The sequence below is a fragment of the Triplophysa dalaica genome, chromosome 14 (assembly GCF_015846415.1).
Source record: "Triplophysa dalaica isolate WHDGS20190420 chromosome 14, ASM1584641v1, whole genome shotgun sequence".
Taxonomy (NCBI): Eukaryota; Metazoa; Chordata; class Actinopteri; order Cypriniformes; family Nemacheilidae; genus Triplophysa; species Triplophysa dalaica.
In genome coordinates, this window is record NC_079555.1 from 984,643 (window position 1) to 1,005,518 (window position 20,876).

Genomic DNA, 20,876 nt, shown 5'->3' on the forward strand with positions numbered 1-20,876 from the left:
CCTTCTGATTTTTTTTTAATTGGAAATTTAAATGTTTCTCAGTTTTTAAAACCCTGCTGGGAAATAAATGCTGACTCGCAGGGATCTGCCCTTGTACATCACCAGATTCAAAAAGACCCACCAGACTAATAAGCTTAAACAAAATAGTCAATAAGAATAAAACCAGATCCATCAGCTGATCCACCATCTGGACCAGCTTGGACCACCTACTGACCTTAAATTACCGACTATTCTCATTTGAAAACCAGGCAGAATCACAAGATGGCCTTAACTTGATTTTCCAGCAGAGAAACAAAGCTCTCACGATTGTGTGATCAGAAATCCAGCAGCAAATCCTCCAGCATTGTCAGATCTTACCACAGAAGCCACAGAATCCAGACTGACAAGTGTTAAACACGTGGCATTGAGACCGGCACGCAAGAACAGCATTAACTCTCAAACACGTTCACACAATCCATCAAAGACCTCATCCATCATCTGTCTGACAGATCCGCTGACCTTTAGCATAAATGCTGTGACCTTTGAGAGAGGGGGCTCGGACATTCAGCATACAGGTGAGAGAGAGAGAGAGAGAGAGAGAGAGAGAGAGAGAGAGAGAGAGAGAGAGAGAAAGAGAGAGAGAGAGATCTTTATAGAGATTTGTATAAATATATACATATTTCTATCATTTTTAATCCTTTACCTACAACCCCTAACTTTATAACTAATACAAACATGTCAATCAAGTTATTTGATTGACAGATATTGATTATGCAAATAATATGATGACATCATTGATGTGTAACAATATAAATCTATTTATGGAAGTCAATAGTAAGATTTTTAAGAAACTAGACCAGACCAAACCAGAATAGAATGGAATGGAATTAGTGTTGGGCAATTTACTCTGAAACATTTTTTAGGTTACTAATTACATACCCAGTAGTGTGATTCGATTATTGTAAATGACTCTCTCCTAAAAGTATTTAATGACGTAATACTAATTACTTTCTATATCCTACATCAACCGTGATTAGTTCAGTGATTCAAGGATAGACATGAAATGGCTTATTTAATTCATTCAAATAAATAATATAAAACTACATAAAGTGCTTTTATAAACTTACCAAAGTATTACAAATGTGAGAATTATAAATTAAACCACATATTTTAAATTTGATCTCAATTCCACTATTGCACACACATATTTAGTATTTAGTTTGCATCAGAAGTAACTGTAATAAGAGTAATCCCTCACTTTACGTTTTCAAGGGAAAAGTAATTAAATTACAGTAATTTATTACTGAATAGAATAGAATTGATAGACAAGATGCAAAATGATTGACAGTAGTAAAGTGTCGCTTAGAGGGTAAGAAAATAGCATTTTTGTTAATCGTCTACAGTCTAGTTCTGTCACAGACGACAGACGGGTTACAGTGGAATTATCTACACAATCGTTTGACTGAAGTGTGTTTAATAAACACTAACCAGAACGTCTGAGGAATATCAATAGAGCCCTGCTTTGTAAGCGCTGCAAAACTGTTGAAGTAACGGAGCGCAGCCTCTCGGCCTGTTAGCTCTGTCTTCTGTTTGTGATGTGTGGGAGTCTGGTTCACCGTCTTTATCAAAAACACAAAACAACATCCACATCAGCACCCTCTGTTCTTCCGCCCTGAGGAACAGAGTTCTCCTGCACGCTCGCTCGCTCTCTCTCTCTCTGACAGCATCTCTTTCTCTCACGCGTCAACGTTCTCCCTAAGACCTGCTTTTCATGCACCATCAAACCTGTCGACAGTGAACGCTGAGACCCTGCACACAATACCCAGAATTCCCTGCAGCAGTCACACACACTAATACTAATAGGCATTTTGTGATCTTATTTTGAATGATTTGTCAGTGTAATCTGACATTAAAATGTCTTAATTTACCCTGCAGGCTCTTGTTAAAGTGCGTATCACAGGAACGACTTTTCTGCCAGACTCATATTAATCTTCAGTGCCTATACAGTAGTATTGCATTCGTTGTTTCTTCGAACCGTATTAGTTTGATCAAATTGATAAAAAAGAGATTATTTCCGAAAAAACACGAGGTGCTGGAGGTGGGACGAGTGAGGAGAATGGGACGGAACTACAGCATGAGCACACACACTGTAAAAACATTTCCCCGTAAATGTACAGTAAAGTACTGGCAGCAGTGGTTCCAGCCATTTTCTGCAATTTTACAGGTTTGCAACCGTTTTTTATTTAACAGTTGTGCTGTAATTTCACAATAAAGTACCAGCAGCGATTTACCGTAATTGTACAGTCCGAAAAACAAAAGCCACAAAGTCACACAATACAACAGAAGCATAAAAACTGTGTGAAATTGCCGCTTTTGCAACACATCATCACATTAATGCCTTGGTGTTTGTACATTATGCACCTACACGCAGATTGCCAACAAAACACAGACATATGACTTAGTTTGACTTATCGCGTGCATTTGATGACCAACATCTTTTAGCGCAGGGACCGCTCCATCTATCAGTTTCAAACCAACTCCAAATCCAGTGTTATATCCACCACTTATTTACATAACATGTATTCATTTAGCAGCACTGTTATCCAAAGCGTCTTACAAATGGGGTTAACAATGGAAGCAATTGGAACAACATAAAGACAACCAAAAAGCATAAGTGCAATAAAACTGGTCTCACAAAGCCTACCACATTATTAATGGCATTTTTTAAATAGAAAGGGTAGAAAAGAGATAGAAGCCGATTCTTTAAGATGTCCACATCAGCTGATCTTGTAGCAGCGGGCAGATCATTACACAAATGTGGAACCGATCCAGAACTCCAACTTGGATTTATATAACATCCATCACTGAAATGCTGTGAACAAACCGACACCTACTTCACAATCGCAAGAGTAATGAGCAGCACAGCCCATCGTGACGCAGTGCAGAAGATCTTGATGGTAAGCTGGTCCCACTCATCGGTTGTTGGTTGACATTACCAACCGCCCACGGTTGGCTCGTGGGCGGGCTCCTTCTTTTGCCTTGCCGTGCTTTTTCGGGAGAACGGCCAATGAAAATAATATTTTGTGTCGTCACAGGGATCCAGAACTATAAAAAACTTTCCGAATCAGTGCTGGGGGAGTGTATCAAGTACAGAAACACTAGTCGTTGTTTAACAAGTTGATCATGTTAAGCATGAGAAGCCGCACGTTCAACAGTGTAAAGAAGTCAGAATGCATGACATAGCATGTTACCCCATCTTTAATGTCAACCAACAAAATAAAAATGTATAAAAAATGTATTAAATCAATGTCATAGGCCACTAATCCAGTTAATGCGGTCATAATAATAATTATAATAATAATAACAACAACAGCATTATTATTGTAATACATGGAGATGTTGTGGAGGGTGAACTTGACCTTAACGTGTTGGTCCTCTACAATCCAGTCTGAAAACCTGAGAGACGTCCCGTCAGGACTGATGTGCAGGTGTGTGTTTGTAAAGGTCAAAGGTGAAAGGTGAAACACTAAAATCACAAATAATCTTCAGTTAATAATCACGGTTTGTAATGACCTACAATTGCCTCATGTGTGTGTGTTTGGCTCAGGCTTTGCTTTCACACTGTGAATCAGTCACTGATATGTTTAGTCCCACTGAACAATGTCTTAAAGAAACTACACATGGGTTTGTATGAGGGCTGCTGCTCTTCAGTAAATCTTATATACCCTTTATCATGCAGGTGCACATTACTGATCTCAATACTTCACTGCGGCTCTATTTGCATCTCTTGAAATTATTTTCAGTCTTAACTTGTGGTGATGCACACTGTGTGTGTGTGTGTGTGTGTGTGTGTGCATGCATGAGTCTTTGTGATGTGAAAAGAAGGTCGGTCTAGACAGATGGCCAGAGAGGGCATTAGCCCTGAGGTGAACGTCCACATCTGACAAACACACACAAACACACACACGTGTGCTCCAGAGCCGAGCTCTACTTTATATGGACCCTCGTGTCTGCAAGAAAAGACCTTGTGTACTTGTGCACCTGTGCGATAGATATTTCTCTCTCTCTCTCGGTTCTTCACTTTTAGCTCCGTGTGTCTCTCTTTCCTTCGCCTGGTCTCAAGCATTCACAAATCACTGAGTTTGGCAAACCGTTCAACACAAACTAGAGAAGATAATACCTGGTAAAAAGTCGCCGGTACGGTATTTATTGCAACATTTTGGATGAATTGGAAACATGCTATGAGCATCCTCTCTTCTTCATCATCAGATCATAAGTGTTGAGGTTTGAGTTATAGTATGAGATGTGTCAAATAATCAAATAATTGAATCAGATGGACCTCGCTAAAGGTATCATCTATTATTTTTTCAAACATTCTCTATGTTAGGCCCGGAAGACCTTTCGTTTTCAGTCATGTGACCATGATAATATTGAGACAATTTTGCTATTGCGATAACATGACGTTGAAAATATTGTTACATCCCTTACACTCAGACATGCACAAACACATGTAAAACACACAAAACATCTGAAAAACACATATTATTTTTGCAGAATTAATTTTTTGTAGAAATGATTTCATGTACATTCTTTTCTAAAAAAAGTTTGCTGAAACAAACCTTTTGGAACAGTTCATTGTGAGATAGACTGTAATAAACCTTTGCTGTTGTTCAAACTGTCAGCTTTATTTGTAAAAGTTGACATAAATCAACCAGACTGTTGCTCCTCGGTCTGCCTGCAGTTAGTTTCTCTTTTGTCTGTAATTATTCCCCTTTTACAATCCATGTCACCTCACGTCAGTACGGAACAGCACATCACATCATCGTCTGACAGCACGTCTGTTGCCACGGGAAACCTCTCATTAAAACGGCCTTGACGAACGCATCGTTCTCCTCCGTCCACTTCAGTGGCCTCCTCCTCAGCTCCTCCTGGATCCGCGTGTGGTGGAAAACATCGCCCGGACCTGCAGGGGATTCACGAAATCTCTTCAAATTCAAAGAACTGCTCGATTGAAAACAGAAAAATGGAAAAAACACAACAGGCAGCGTGAGGTCAGAAAGAGAAGAGGATGAGTTTGAACAGAGGGAACGCAGCATCACGTCCAATATCGCGGGGAGATGCGGCCAGATACACGCTCACATAAGACTCGATTGAACTCGGTTGTCGCGGCTCGTGTGCTGCGCTTTGCTTTTGTGCGGCACGCAGAGTTGTCAAATAAAAGTAAAGTATTGCAGATCATGCACTTAGGTTACATCTTATTCTTAGAAGGTGGCTGTCTATGTAGGGAGCAAAGTAGACTCGGGTTTGGAGCAGAAGCGATAAAAGTGAGAGAAAGTGAGGGTGAGATTTATTCTAAAGGTTACACAGCTCAAAGTGATCAAAGCATCTCGGACAGCGAGACACGGTGTGTGTGTGTGTGTGTGTTCGTAGCTAGCAGGCGGTCAGTCACTATTGATCAAACCCACTGTCACAGCTCTCTCGCCGTAGGTCAGTGTTGTGCTATTTTTGCGAGCCTGTAATTTTCCAGCGCTTTCATATTTTCGGCACTTGCTGGAGTTTGTGTATCGGCCTCTGGGATCTCAGATAATCAGAGATGCCGCAGACACGGAGAAAGAGATTCACCTGACAGCTGAGAGGATTATTTCGGTCTCTCTCTGTGCATCAGTCAGACGGGTGAGATGTCCCGCCGCGTCCCCTGGTGCCCGTGGTCAGTCGCTCTTATTAGCACGCAGACATCCGGGGGGAATAACCTCCGCACAAACGCTCATACACGTCTGACACATCTGAGGGGAGAATCGTGAGGAATCAAACAATTCCACCTACTTAAGATTTCAATTACGTTCTTAAAGGGTGATCGTGTCTTGTTAAAATACTCAGAGGAAATGTAGAGGAAAGTGGAGGCTACACAACGGTTTTAAGATTTGCTCAATAGAATGAAAGGTCATTAAAGCAACAACAGAGAACTTTGCCGTATGGTTCCCCCATGTGGTTGATAAGCACAATGTCGTAAATTCCGTCGCTGTATAAGCGCAAGTGGGCAACGTTAGCTACGTTAGGTACAGTCACCAATATCACAACGCATGGACGTGAATGTGTTTAGTAACCAACGCAAATCATTTTCTGTAGTTATATTTTTGGAAACACACAGGCGTTGTGCTTTGTGTAATAGATGCAATCACTAACCTACACTCAACTCGCGATAACATATGTCTACGTGCATGAACTAAGGAAAAACATTTATTGTGGTTTGGTAGGCCTTGTTTACAACCGTAACACTCAATTCGTCATGAAGCACACTAATGCTACGTAAGCTATTGAGACCCGGCAACATTATCTTATCTCTAGTCTACCTTACGGTTATAAATTGTGAACCAGTAAAAAATATAGATTGGTGCTTGGGCTCGTGTCCGATCGCTCTCTCTCTTTTCCCTCTTTGTTTTTTTGCTGGTTCTGCCATGGTGATGTTTGGAGACTTGCGTTGAACTATATTGTTTCGTCTTATTGTGAGATGTTGGCTAACTTCACCAAGGCTATGAGAAAAACGTGACGTATGCCGTAAAGCAGGTGATGGGCGGGGCTTATGAACCTACCCACAAACCAAAGTTACAAGTGTGATTTCAGCCGACAGAGGACATCTAAGGTAGCAACGGTGGTAAAATTTGTTCAGTTAAGAGTTGTCCTACCTGTAAAATAATTTTAGAGAGATTATTTTAAGGTTGAAAAACTCTCTGTTGTTGTTTAAAATATAGCTTTTTTGCTGCTGTCCTTCTGAAACCTTGTATCTCCATGATTCATGATTTTTCCCGAAAATGGGTTTTGTGAATATCTAAGCAGTATTGAAAAGAGCTTGTCAACTTCGACAAAACAGTATTTAATCGCTTAAAAACATACCGCGTGTTTTCCTGAAAAATGGATTTGTACATCCAAGTTGTTTGAAAGGACAGTGACAAAACTTTCATAGGTAACATTTAAAACCCCCTCAGTGATGTATTGAATGACAGCTGTCAAAAGAGCTTTAAAGAGGAAACTGTGTTATGATTGGATGATTGAATGAATGACTTAATTTCATCTCGAGGAATTGAAACATAATTCATAATCCAATTCGTAATAGATCACAACCCGGCAGAGAGAGAGAGATAGAGATGGAGAGGAGAGAGAGATTAGGAAAGTGAGTGAGAGAGATATAGGCAGATAGAGAGAGAGCTGGAATGGAGCCCAACATAACCAGCAGGCAGGTAAAAGAAAAAAAGATGAAAAAGTCTGCCGGAAAAAGCAGAACCTACAGCAGTGTCTCTCTCTCTGTGAGTGTGCGCACTTGTGTGTGTGTGTGTGTGTGTGTATGTGTGATGAATGAAGCCTGTGGTTGTGAAGTGGGTCTGTGATATCACACAGGGCAGAGCTTCAGGCTCTTGGTATATTATGAGAATGGTGCACGGCCTGAGATCTTCACTTGACAGCTCATAGTTCTGCTGGATCTCTCCTGTCACCATCTGAAGACATTGAAATCCAGAATCTGCCCCAATCCAGAATCTGCCCATCGCTGATCTATCTGAAGATGCTTTAAACTGAGTCAAAGTGTCAATGTCAAAATCCACTGATAAGCAGGCCTGCCATTGGACAATTTTTTTTAAATGAAACGGATATAAAAAAGAAAATATATTTTATAATTTATAATTTATAAGACTTTCGATCCCACTACAAATGATCCGTCAGCAAAAAAACGGTCAACTATGTTTTGGCTTTTAGCAAACATCACTGGAGCTTCACAGAGAGGAATTAACTTTCATCTCCTTTCTACTGTATATTAGGATGACAACATTAAACACTTTAGGTTTATATTAAACATACTCGATAATCAATATATTCAAAAATAATGACAAAAGGCAATGAAACACCTGGCAGGGGCTCGGATAAAACAATGAATGTTTTTCTATATAATCTATCAAATACAAGATCCACCGCATTGACACAGACTTCACAATATATAAGAGAGGCTATCGAGATGCAATACACATTTTTTTTATTGGAATAAGAAGCTTGTTGTAAAAGCAACACAATTGACGAAAGACAACAACATGTGAGCTACTAAATAATGCAGTTCATGCAGAAGGATTGCTTCGACGGGTTAGTTGACTGGTGTCAACTAACCTTCACCTTCAAAAACCTTCAACTACAGCAGCAAGAGCTCCAAAGAGCTTCTGAAACCACCTGCAGCCGAGCGAGCGAGCGAGAGAGAGAGAGAGAGAGAGAGAGAGAGAGAGTGAGAGAGAGAGAGAGAGAGAGAGACCCCCAGGCTCAGCTGGTGTTGGTCCGATAAGATGCTTTGCTTTTCTTCCAGAACCCGTCTTTGTATCCTGAGAAGTAGAGCTCTAGCCGCGAGCTGGATTAGTATTGAGGTCTTTGTTTGGTGCATGACATCTCCTCTCGCTCAACCGCTGAAGATGTGTGTCACTTACTTCGGGTGGTCCGTGAGAACCCATCCAGAAAATACAGCTCTGCATCTTCTGGCAGGGTCACCGAGAGCTTTCAAGTCTGTGTGAAACACAATCGAAGAGAATCAGCGACCACAAAGAAATATATTGTCTACATACAATCTTTTAAATCCTCACGCAACAACACTAGGACTTAAAAATGATGTTGCTTTTGTTTGATTTTCAGGTGATGGATAATAAAACAGACTCACACTGAAGGCCAAATCTGACCCATATCTAGGGTCCATGAAGCCATACAGATTTAAGGGTTTCAACCAAAAAGCAACTACACACGACACCACAGCAATTAGACTTAAAAAATATACTTCATTTTAAGTATACTTAAGTAAAGGTCAAGTATATTTTAATTATACTTTGTAGTAGTAGTACACTTGTAAGTGTACGTTGTGTCTCAATATTACTTGCCACTAAATTCCCCGCAATCATACGCACGGTTGAATCAACGTCATGAGTCAGCGTTGAATGACCATTGGGTTTTCCAAATTGAAACAACGTTGATATCGTGACGTGGTTTTAACGTCTTAATTTTCAACAAAGGTTAATTAGGGTCGTCAAATGTGAATCAACCTTGATTTACTTGTCGATTTTGGTAATTGAGTTCACGTTGAAATCGCAGCATTGTTATTTTAGATTGTTTAATATAATATTATGTAGTTTGCAACTGGATCATAACAAACTATGAAAAAAAATGTACTGTACATTTTGAATGCTATTGTATAAATACAACAATTTAGGACATGTACCCACTGAATGTGCACAATTGGCCCACTTTTTAGTTTATATATAGTAGTGTACTTTAAACATCCTCTTAAGATCGTTTTTACTTCAGTTTTTCAGTGAAATTGAACTTCTAATGAGAAAATAGTGGGCGTAGCTTTCGTCTTTCTCTGCGATTTTATTGAAAGTTTAAAACAGCCGTTGCATTTTGACATGGAACTGGCAGCAAACTAACAGTTGAAGGGGAGGAGTTAACAGATGCTCCGCCCAATCCGTCTTACATACATCATTTAAGATGGATAGTCATTACAGGATGGAAGTGCATTTTCAGATTTTAACTGAAGATTATGAGGGCACACACATTTTTAAAAAGAGAATGACACACATTGATAAACTATTTACAATAAACGCTGCAATATTTCATAATAAAAAAAATAAAAATATATATTTCACTGGGACTTTAAGTGCAACAGTAGTAAACTTTTAGTACACAACTAGTTTACAGGTTCATGTCTCATTTGTACTGCAACTATACTAATAGTGAACACACAAGTACACTGGTACTAGTTCAGTACTTGTATCACATTTTAGTTGATGAAAGTGCACTTTAAAGCAGACAAGTTAACTTCTTGTTTAATTGTTTTTTTCAATACTGCAAGTATACTATACATATAGAATAAGTCTTTTTAAGTCAACTTACTATCATACATGTATTTTATATTCTTAATGAAAAGAGTAAACACAACCACAAGCCAGGTACTGTACATGTAGAATACTTATTATAACTAACACAATAAAAACACCATCATCTTTTGCAAATAAACTCCTCAAATGTACATTTCAATCAATGTAAATATACTTAAGTTTTGTGTTAAGTATATGTCTAAAAAGTACACAACAAGTGGGCTGAAAGTTTACTTTTATTTTTATAGGTTAAAAAGAATCACACTTATACTTACACACTTGAATAAACTTCTGTTATTAAGCCCTGGAAACTACAGAGAGACGTAACTTTCTTAAGAACAATTTCAGCATCCACCCACATCTCAGACACTGTAAACATCAAGTTTACTGGTGATGTAAGAACAGGGTCACCTAATGTCCCTGCTGTTCTCACGTACAGATTGTATTTGACTACATTAACAAACTGTGCATCCGCTCTGAGGACCTGCAGCGGCAACACGCTCACATTCTCTTCTCCCGTATAAATCAACTGCATCGCGCTTCTCAGCATGCGTGTGAAATGACAAGACTGAAAAACCCCTGACCTTTAAAGAGACGTGAAGCGTCAGGTACTCGAGCGTCTGCCGTCCCTCCTCACTGTTGTTTCAGCTCCTCCGCAGTCAATCAGAAGAGTCGCAACAGGTCAACAAGTCTGTTGCATTTTAATCGACTGCTTGCCAATTAACAGCTCCGCCTGAGTTCATCTGTGCCGCGTAATTCATTTAGCCTGTGGTTTACATCTGACAGGAACATTTGTTACAGAAACTCACGTACAGATGGAGTGCATCTTCACAAACAAACAAGCAGACGAGTTCACAAAACTATCACTCCCACTGAAAGTCAACTGAGTTATCATCTTCTTATAAAGTCTGCTTCTTAGTTTGTAAACACCTCACAGTGATGTATTGTTCTGCATGAGGACAGTTCAGCCAAAAATGAAAAGTCTGTCATTTATGCGCTCAAAACGTGTATGTGACTCTTTCTTCTGTAAAACACAAAAGAAGATATTTTGAGAAATGTCTCGGTGGTTTTGTGTTCAGACACTGGAACAACGAGGCTCAGCGTTGTTTGATGATCGACATTCTTTAAATTATCTTCTTTTGTGTTCGCACGAGAAAGAAACTCATACATGTTTGACGTGACATGAGGTTAAATAAATGTTCAAATAATAAATAATTAAAATCTTAAAACAAACAGAAATTAGCAGTATACGGGTGTGATGTCTTATGTTTCTCGCTAATGAGACAAACATCCCCAGCAGCCATTGAGACGGATGAGAAGGTCTCCGATGACACTCAACATACATCAGCGTGTGTTTGCGTGCATTTCTCTGATTGATCGGTCAAAGGTCATGCTGGCTTCAATTCCTCCTGGGAGATTAAGAAGTCAACGTTATGCATTTCGTTCATTTTATTGGAACATAAAGCAAGTGATGCGCAAGTCTTCACTAAAAGACAAAAGCTAGAAATTGAACACAACTGCACCACACTGTGAAACCCTAGATCTCCTTGATCCAGACCTCTGATGTGCAGCTTACAGCATGTGATGGATAAATGTGAGCAAAATGTAAAATAATGAATGACAGAAAACCTAATGGGTTTAATGGTGATTTGCAGATGTGAATGATTTCAGACAGCTTTGATTGGGTTATTTATGTGTTTTACAGCAGGTTCAATCACAAGTGTGAGGACAGGTGTCAGGACGGACACAACACACACGCGTGTAGGGGAAAATTACATCTCAGATATTTCAGTTAGGCACCTGAATAATAATGACTCTGAAGACATGTGACGTGTGCACATGTGTGTGTGTGCGTGTCCTGATAAACCCTTTAGTGTAGGGACCAAATGACCCCACAAACACGGTCAAATCTAAAACAGCTACATTATGGGAGCTGGTCACACATGCACACACAGAATGTCACATGCAGTAAAGTCATGTCACATCAGCCCACAGGCTCACCACCTGTTCTCTCTCTCACACACATGCAGAACAGAGTTAATACACTTCTCTAACATCTGCACTCACCATCTCTTTCATTCATTTCCATGTTCTGTGTAAGGGACACTTAATGACACCTGTTTAAACTGAGATGCTTTCCATTGTTTGGAATTATTTGTATGTTTAAGGATGTAAACGTGTGTGTGCGCGTGTGTGTGCGTGTGGTGATTGATATTATCATATCTCTCTATCAACACAAAGCACTTGTGTAGAAATGATCTTTCGTTCCATTGAGACAGTGCAGGACATCATAAAGTTTTTCTATAACATAACCAGAAATGACTGAAAAAACTAAAGTAGCCTTTGTGTCTGGGATCAGGGTGTAATTATTAATGAATATCTCTCTCTCTCTCTCTCTCTCTCTCTTTTGTGTAATCAATATAATGTGTGTGAGTCAATTGTATGTTTGAAACAGTCACATGGTCAAGAACAGTTAACACAGAGAAGGCTGTAATTATTGAATGAAGAGCCACAGTCTCTCTGTCATTGTGTAATTACAGAATAAACGGCCGTGATTGATTCAATGGAACGTGAGCGGTGCAGCGTCTGCTGTTTCTGTGACACACACACACACACACACACACACTAGAGCACAGCACAGACATGTTAATGCAACACTTCATCATCACATTATGTTGGGATTATGGAAGGTTCACGTCAGACAAAGAGTGTGTTCAGGACACATTTTTATGTTGACCACGGGATTGCTGCAAGACAATATGCAACGGCCTGAGATGTGCAGCTGACGCACGTCTGCGCAGAACAACAGTTTAAACTCAGAAACAGACCATCATGCTCAGAGCGAACAACACCTGCTATTTCTTTCACACGCCATACTAATCTCTCTCTCTCTCTCTCTCTCTCTCTCAGGTGTAAAGCTCAGAAGCACATCTTACTCAAGAAAGGTGAGACAAAACACTTCTGTGTGCGTGCATGCATGACTGCAGTGTGATTCATTACAAAACTTTACCATGGTAACCACAGTTTCTTCCAAGATGCCATAGTTACTGTCATTGGGCCTTATTCATTTACACCACTCAAACTGATTTATATGTAAATCCTGACGCTCTGATTGTTGTATTATAATCGTATAGTTAGTATGTACATCATATATGACACTGAACCACAAAACCAGTCTTAAGGAGCACGGGAACATTTTTAGTAAAAAACATTGTATGGGTCATAATTACAGATTTTTCTTTTATACCAGAGATCATCAGGATATTAAGTTAAGATCATATTCCATGAAGATATTTTGTAAAAATCCTACATTAAATATATAAAAACTTTATTTTTGTGAGCGGACGCCAGAGTGCCTCTGATTCACAACTTCAAAGGCGATTTTCTCAATATTTTCATTTTAGTGCACTCTCAGATTCCAGAGTTCTAAATAGTTGTATTTCAGCCAAATATCTAATAGCTCATACATTAATAGGAAGCTTATTTATTCAGCTTTCAGACCCATAAGATTGGCTTTGTTCTACAGGGTCAAAAGCGTTTAATTTGCTGTATAATATTTTCCTGTTTTATATCTTTATGATTTCTCATTTCTATACTGTTCTTCTTATGTCTGCTGTTTCTATAAAATGTTTTCATGTCCCATGTGTCTAGTTATCTGTAGTGAAGATTATGTTACTTTGTGGCACTGCGCACATCTCTCAAATCACAAACAGAAAACATGATGTGAGTGTCTAATATTACAGATCTATGTATTAACAATACAACAGTATTCTGATAGAAACTACGGTTACCATGGTACATTTACACTGTTGTTTAGACTCGTCTCCCCCCTTCTGTTGCCTGGGGGAAGGTGCAGATCGCTGGGCCGTCTCTAATCAAACGAGGCCTGACTCATAATGAACTAATCACCTCATTACTGCTGGATTTATGATTATTCAATTCATTGACTTTATTGCACCTTAATGAATTCAAATGAGTAGTTAAATTGACATTTGCCACAGGCGACATCTTTTTGCAAATCAGGTGACGGAGAGAATGAAGCAAAAATCCTCGTCAATTACTGGATTAAACATGTTTATAATGCCAAAGTCATTCTGCACATGTGTAATGAGCAACAGTTTATCCGGCGGAGGCTGTCAGTGAGACTGGAGACTGTTTAACAGCGCCATCTAGTGCTTGATTTAAGAACATAAAGATGGAAGTGGTTAAAAAAATGTTTTGAGTTACACTCGAATACACCTTACAAAGTCGCACTGTGAGTTTTAATACAAACACAAATCGCAGATGAGATCAATGACATTAAATGTAGAGCTAAATTAATTTCGGCTTAATCTATGAAAAAAGCATCATACATGTGACAAATGTGTCTGTCATTAGAGTTTGAGAAGAGATGTCAAAGGTTTGTCTCGCCTGCGATCAAAAGTCAATATTATTGAAGATCTCATTATCAACTCATTTCTCATCAAATCCAGATTATTTCACCTCTACATTCACTTACACCTCCAGACTCTTCGTGTGTTTCAACAATTACACTGAATGTATTTCTCCTGTTTTAAACAACTGAGAGTAAATTGAGACTTAAATGAAACTTAACAGAGAATGTTATCAGATGTCCTGAACTATGAAAGCACAACATCTGAGCAATCTGTAGTGTGATCAAATGCACTACTAACCTTGTATGTTTGAAGTTTATTCAAGTGTCAAAAGTACTTTTATTATCAGACATAACGCTGATGAACCTGATCAATTTCATGCAATAGCTGCGCTGTAAAACTTTGCTGCAGTTTTGCCAGAAACTTACTGTAGATTTAATTGACAATTGTGTTTCAAACATAAACTTACCTTTTTCTTATATATTCTTTCATAAAACAAGACTAAGTATATTAGGTCCTTTTTCTTGTTGCGTAAATCTATCATAAATAAAGTTGTTTCAGGAATTTCGACAAAAATGCCTTGGAATAATGTCATTTTTTTTCAGTGTTTCCAGTAATGAGACCATGAATCTCAAAAGTCAAAATATTTTAATTTTTGTTAAAGTAAAGTTTAACTCAAATTGAAAACAGTATCAATAGGAAAGTAATTAAATCTACAGTAAATTACTGGCAAACCTGCTGCAAAACTACAGCAAACTTTTACAGTGTGCAAGGAGAGAAAATATCTGTTTAAAATATATTATTATATTATTTATTTAACATATTTCTTTGATTTATTCAATAGTCAACAGAAGGATTTAAACATCTCTGGTCAAAAAACACTTTTAATATAAACATCTTGCCCGATAGGCTTCCATTGGAATCTTTGGATGTTACCATATCTGGGTCATACATCCCTCTATATGTCCAAATATCATTAAAAAAATTGCATCTTCATATTCTGAAATGAAATGATATTGAGATATTGACCAAAGTAATTGAAAACATCAACATTTTCTTTTCCGTTCTATCATTAATGAACATAAAAGGCTGTTTTCTCACATTGAATGCAACTGTATGTATAAAAAGTGAATATTATAAAAAGCAATACATTTGCATTGCGTCTGTCTCTTTGAAAGGAGCAATGTGTCCACTACAGCGAGGCAGCAGGTAGAGTCGCCCGGCCGTCCGATGAGGGCGACGTCGACCCAATCTCACCAATGCAGCTGCCAGACTTCCAATGGAAACAGCAGGCTGACACCCCGGGGTCACGAGAGCACGACCTGGGCTCACAGAGGGTCACCAAACGTCACCGAAAACTTTTAAAGACCAGCCCGGTGGTCCGACCTCAAGCAAACTCTTCATCCACAGCGGAGAGCCCTCGAGGGCTGTCCGACATTCAGGAATATCGCCGGCGGATCATCAGGGAGGTGTGTGCCAAGTACCGCAGTAACATTTCCCGAACAATAACGCCGCACCACGTCTCCAGGATTTACGTGGAGGACAGACATAAACTGCTCTACTGCGAGGTGCCCAAAGCCGGCTGCTCCAACTGGAAGCGGGTTCTGATGGTGCTGGCCGGCGTCGCCAACTCCACGCGGGAAATCAATCACATGGCCGTCCATTACGACAACCACCTGAAACGCCTGGACAGCTTCGACAGGCAGGGCATCGCCAAGCGTCTGGAGACCTACACCAAAGTCCTGTTCGTCCGAGAGCCTATGGAAAGATTGGTGTCTGCGTTCCGAGATAAATTCGAGAGCCCAAACTCCTACTACCATCCCGTGTTTGGAAAGCCCATCATCTCAAAGTACAGGGTGAACGCGTCCAAAGTGGCTCTGAAGACGGGGAGCGGGGTGACCTTTCGGGAGTTCATCCACTACCTGCTGGACGTCCACCGGCCCGTGGGAATGGACATCCACTGGGAACCAGTCAACCAGCTCTGCAGTCCATGTCACCTGCGATACGACTTCATAGGAAAGGTGGAGAGCTTGGCCGAGGAGGCCAGTTTCATTTTACAAAAGATCGGAGCCCCCGACAACCTGACGTTCCCGGCGTTCAAGGACGGGAACCCGAAAGCGGCCAGGACTTCAACTCAGATCACGCAGCGTTATTTCTCACAGCTGAACGCCTCTGAGAGACAGAGAGCGTACGACTTCTTCTATATGGACTACCTGATGTTTAACTACACCAAACCCTACAAAGACTTGTATTGACGTTTGTAACTGCTGTGCTCTTCATCCATCCAGCGCTGGAATCTGTTAAGTGACTAATAAGACTCATTCGCATCTCTGGTATTTCCCAGAATTCCACAGTCGCTCATCGCTAGTCAACATACTCCGAGTTTGACAGCCAAAACACACACATTATGTTTGTGAGAATGTCATACCACTTCTACTATTTCTGCAGTGCGAGATGTTAATAGCTGGATTATATACTGTACGCTTTCTTGGCAAAAATGATTGAACAGACCGGCAAACCTTTACCAAAAAAATGATCCCAATGTACAAATGTAACACAAGATTACTTATAGAATAAGTGGAAGGAAACATGCGATGCAATGCTGCACACAGTATTCCGCTCTTACTTTACGTATTTGAAGTAGAAAAATGAATCATGTAACTCTACCAGTCAATTATTGGTTTTACAGCTTTCATCTACAAAAAGAGACTTGATGGTATTAATGTGGTTTTTTGAACATAGTAAGGCTATACTTTGACAAACCTTGGAGTGCCATGTAAAAAAAAAAGATACAAGAATTCATACCATCAGATACCACGATAGCACCACACTAGTTTTTATTCCAAACGGTGATCTATATAAACACATCATTCACATCCCTTTTGAAAGCACACTCCATGCAAACTACACTGATATTTTCTGATAAAAATCTTTAGCGATCTATAATTGTAAAAAGGGCATTCAGAGGACTATATTTTTATATGTATTTGTAAAATGGCTTTCGATGTGATCCAGGCTTTTGTGCGAACTCATCCTTAAGTCACTGGTGGTGTGTTGGGCAATACGTTGGTTTATTTCTGTGAGAATATGAAAACCCCGCTCAACTTCTCTGCACTAAATCCTGTTTAAATGATGCTCATTAGATAACGCAAGGATGTTTGTGTGTGCGCGTGCGTCCAACGCTTCACCACTTTCATGTCTACATGAGTTTATTTAAAAACACAAATTGTGAAAATCCTATAGAAGAGAACATATTTTATTTATTTTATGTGAAACACACCACTTAAGAGCTATATATAGCCATTATATATATGAGCATAGTATATTTTTATTTCATTTTATTTTATTAGAAATCACAGAGTAGATTTATGTCATACAGAGATATGATGAACTGTGCGTGTACTGCGTTGAGCTGGTGTTTCTCTGCAAATACCCAATCGGCTTTATAAAATACTGCTATCATCCCTCTGTTCCTCCCAACTCCTTATGAATATATAGATCTATATGATATCACGCATATACAGTAACTAGTGAATGTATAACTGTTGTTGGTGCAGAAGTGTATAAATCCGTATGATCTATAAGCCCTTTGCCTTATGTGACACTGCCAGTGTTTCAGGACACTGAATCTACAGGTGCGCCTCCTCCTACAGACTGAATAAACAGTTTGTCTTCTGTATGTTTCATGTGTCTTAAACGTATTCTTCTTCTTTCATGACACCTAAGGAATAAACACATAAATATGTAGCTTTCACCACAACATCAACAGTCAGTGATGTGTAAAGTACCTAAAAGCAATACTGTACAAATATCTTATGAAGTGAAAGTCACCTTTTAGAATATGACTTGAGTAAAGTCTTAAATATTGTACTTAAGGACCAAAAGTACTTTTTATATTAAATCTATTTAAGTGAAGTATAAGCAAACGTTGTTAATAATAATGTTTATAGATACAGATAAAAAAAGAAGAGCATGTTGGCAAATTGCAAACTATTAAAATACAAGTTCAGAATCTTCAGCTTTACTTTATAATTTTATAAAAGGATAGTTCCCTCCCGGCCCCAATATTATACCTCTAAGAGAACAACTTGGAACAAAATCTGAACAAATCTTTCTGTCCTTTACTTCTTTCCTTGCATTTCCCTCACAGTAACAACCCAGTCTTTTGATAATTCATTGAAACTGAAAATTTTCCAGTTTATCTTTAAAAGAAGCAGCACATTAAACCCTTGTGTTGAAATGAACTGTGGTGAGCACTTTTTTGCACGCACGTTCAGCTTTAACCAATGATTGGTTTAGCATTGTCATGGTGACCGGATCAGCCACTCCTCTGTTTCAGTTCTGTTTCTATGCTTTTATTTTGTAGTAACTAACATGCTTAGGGGAAATGTGTCAGAGTAAAAGTATACATTTTGTTCAGGAAATGCAGTGGAGTTAAAGTAAAATATTAAATATAAAGACTCAAGAAAAGTACAGATACTCCCAAAAAATACTTTAATATTAAACTTAAGTATTTTTTCCTTAACATAATAACACTGTTAGCGGTATATGGGGTGTTATTCTTACCATTTCGGCCCAGTTGTGAAAATAAAATATATTTTCAATACACAATACTTCTTTGGCCAAAATGGCAACACACAGCTTTCCTGTAGGTCAGGGATTGCACGTATAAGCAAATGTTTAGTATAATGCAATGTAAGTCCCTTGGATAAAAGGGTCTGCCAAATGCATAATGTGATGTAATGTAATGTAAATGCAAAACTACCCATACAGCACCCTAGCAACCAGTCAGCAGGATAGCAACCATACACATTTAAAGGTACAGTCATTTTTTGCGCATTACAATTCAATTCCTTTTCTAATGAGCAAAGCATTGTGCTAGCCATAAAATCGTTTCTGTGTTCTGTCAAATAAATATGTGTGAATCATCATATATGATTGCAATTCATCTGAATAAAAACAACGGTCCTGAAATCATGTTAATATGAGTAAAGAAACATACACTTAATCATTCAATATTTCGGGCAACTGCTGTGATCACAGTAATAAAAAAATGGAACAATGTCAAACATTGAGATTTAAATAGGAAAAGGGTAAAAAGACTACACGCGTGTTTAAAGGTGAGTTTATATGTATCGGGTTCTGAACACACACACCGGATTATTAGGTTATGGATGAGGATGACCAAACCATCTGAAGCAGGAATGTTCTACAGGACTATAGGGTCTAGAGACTGGCTATGACATGTAATGTGCTTTTTCTTAAACCACTCTTTGGTTGTCTTGGAAGTATGTTTTTGATTTTTTTTGTGTGATGTTAAAGGCACATCCAGGACCTATCTTCAGTGGTCTAGTGAAGGGGAGAAGGTTCTCGTCCAAGATTTTACGGTACACTGGCCCGTCCCTCAGCCCCTCAACGCAGTGAAGTCATCCTGTGACCGTAGCAGAGATAAAGCACTAAAGCTTCCAACACTGTTCTTCTCTGTAGGGATTGTGTTCCTGGGGTCATAGTCAACATCTTTCCCTCCAAACACACAAGTCAATTTTGGTCTCGCAGCAGTACTTTCGTCAAAGCCTTTTCTGAATCATTTTGATGTTCATTGTCAAACGTCAGACGAGTCAGACGTGTCTTCTTGGGCAGGAGGACCTTCCGTGTGCTTCAGGATTTCAATCTGTTGTGGTATAGCTTGTCTCCATGGTTGTCTTGCTAACTGTGGTCCCAACTGTCTTGAAATAATTAACAAGCTTCTTCCATGTAGTTCTGGTCTGATCTTTAACTTTCCTCATGATCATCTTTACTCCATTGGGGAAATCTGGCTGGGAGCTCCAGACCAAGGGCATTTGTTAGTTATTTTGTATTTCTTCTATTTTCAAATAATTGCACCAACAGTTGTCTCGTTCTCACCAAGCTTCTAACTGTAGTCTATTCAAGGTTTGTGCAGGTCTACAATCATGTCCCTGACATCCTTTAAAACCTATTTGGTTTTGACCATGGTGGTGGAGAGGTTGAATGGAAGATACTGATTCTGTTGGTGGACATCTTTTATAAACATAACAAGCTGATTTAAGAGTACTTTCTAAAAGTGACAGGACTAATCTGTGGTCCATATAAGCACATAATCAATCTGTGGAGACAGAATTCTTGCTGGTTGGTAGGGGATCAAATACTTATTTAACTGACTGAAACAATATCAATTTATAACCTTTATATAAAAATAAATCTCTAACAGTTAAAATAAACTATAGACCCTTCCTTTCATTGTAAGCAGGCAAACGTACAAAATCAGCAGGGGATCAAATAATGATTTCCCTCACTGTATACATTCAGAGTTTGTTGAGACGTAGAGGGTGTTTATTTGTTTTTAAGGCTGGTTAGTTTATCATTTCTCTTTTTGAGAAGTCAGTGAGCTTAAGAGTTAAAATGAGCAGTCTTTGAGATTTATTTCTAACTTTCTGCTGGTCTGACTGGGAGGACAGCTGGCTAGTTCAAATTTAAGTACTTTTTAATCGGTTTCATTTCATCTTGACTTCATCCTTTGTTGTTGGTTAAATGCGCTTTTAATATATCATGGATATAGCACAAAGCATTTTGAACTCAATTGTAGAGACATTGCACTGTGATGGAGTACACA

General features: G+C 39.0%; 1 protein-coding gene across 4 annotated transcripts in view; it reads left to right on the forward strand.

Moving 5' to 3' along the window:
* Nucleotides 1-17,924, forward strand: part of chst8 (carbohydrate (N-acetylgalactosamine 4-0) sulfotransferase 8) — a 126,556-nt gene extending 108,632 nt beyond the window's left edge. For 3 of the 4 annotated variants that reach the window (XM_056765827.1, XM_056765828.1, XM_056765829.1), the window contains exons 3-4: nucleotides 12,780-12,817; nucleotides 15,424-17,924. In XM_056765827.1, the coding sequence (XP_056621805.1) occupies nucleotides 12,780-12,817; nucleotides 15,424-16,500 (1,115 nt within the window). In that variant the 3' untranslated portion in view covers nucleotides 16,501-17,924. The remainder of the gene's footprint in view (nucleotides 1-12,779; nucleotides 12,818-15,423) is intronic. The other variant, XM_056765831.1, reaches the window with a different exon arrangement.
* The last annotated feature ends 2,952 nt before the right edge of the window (nucleotides 17,925-20,876 follow it).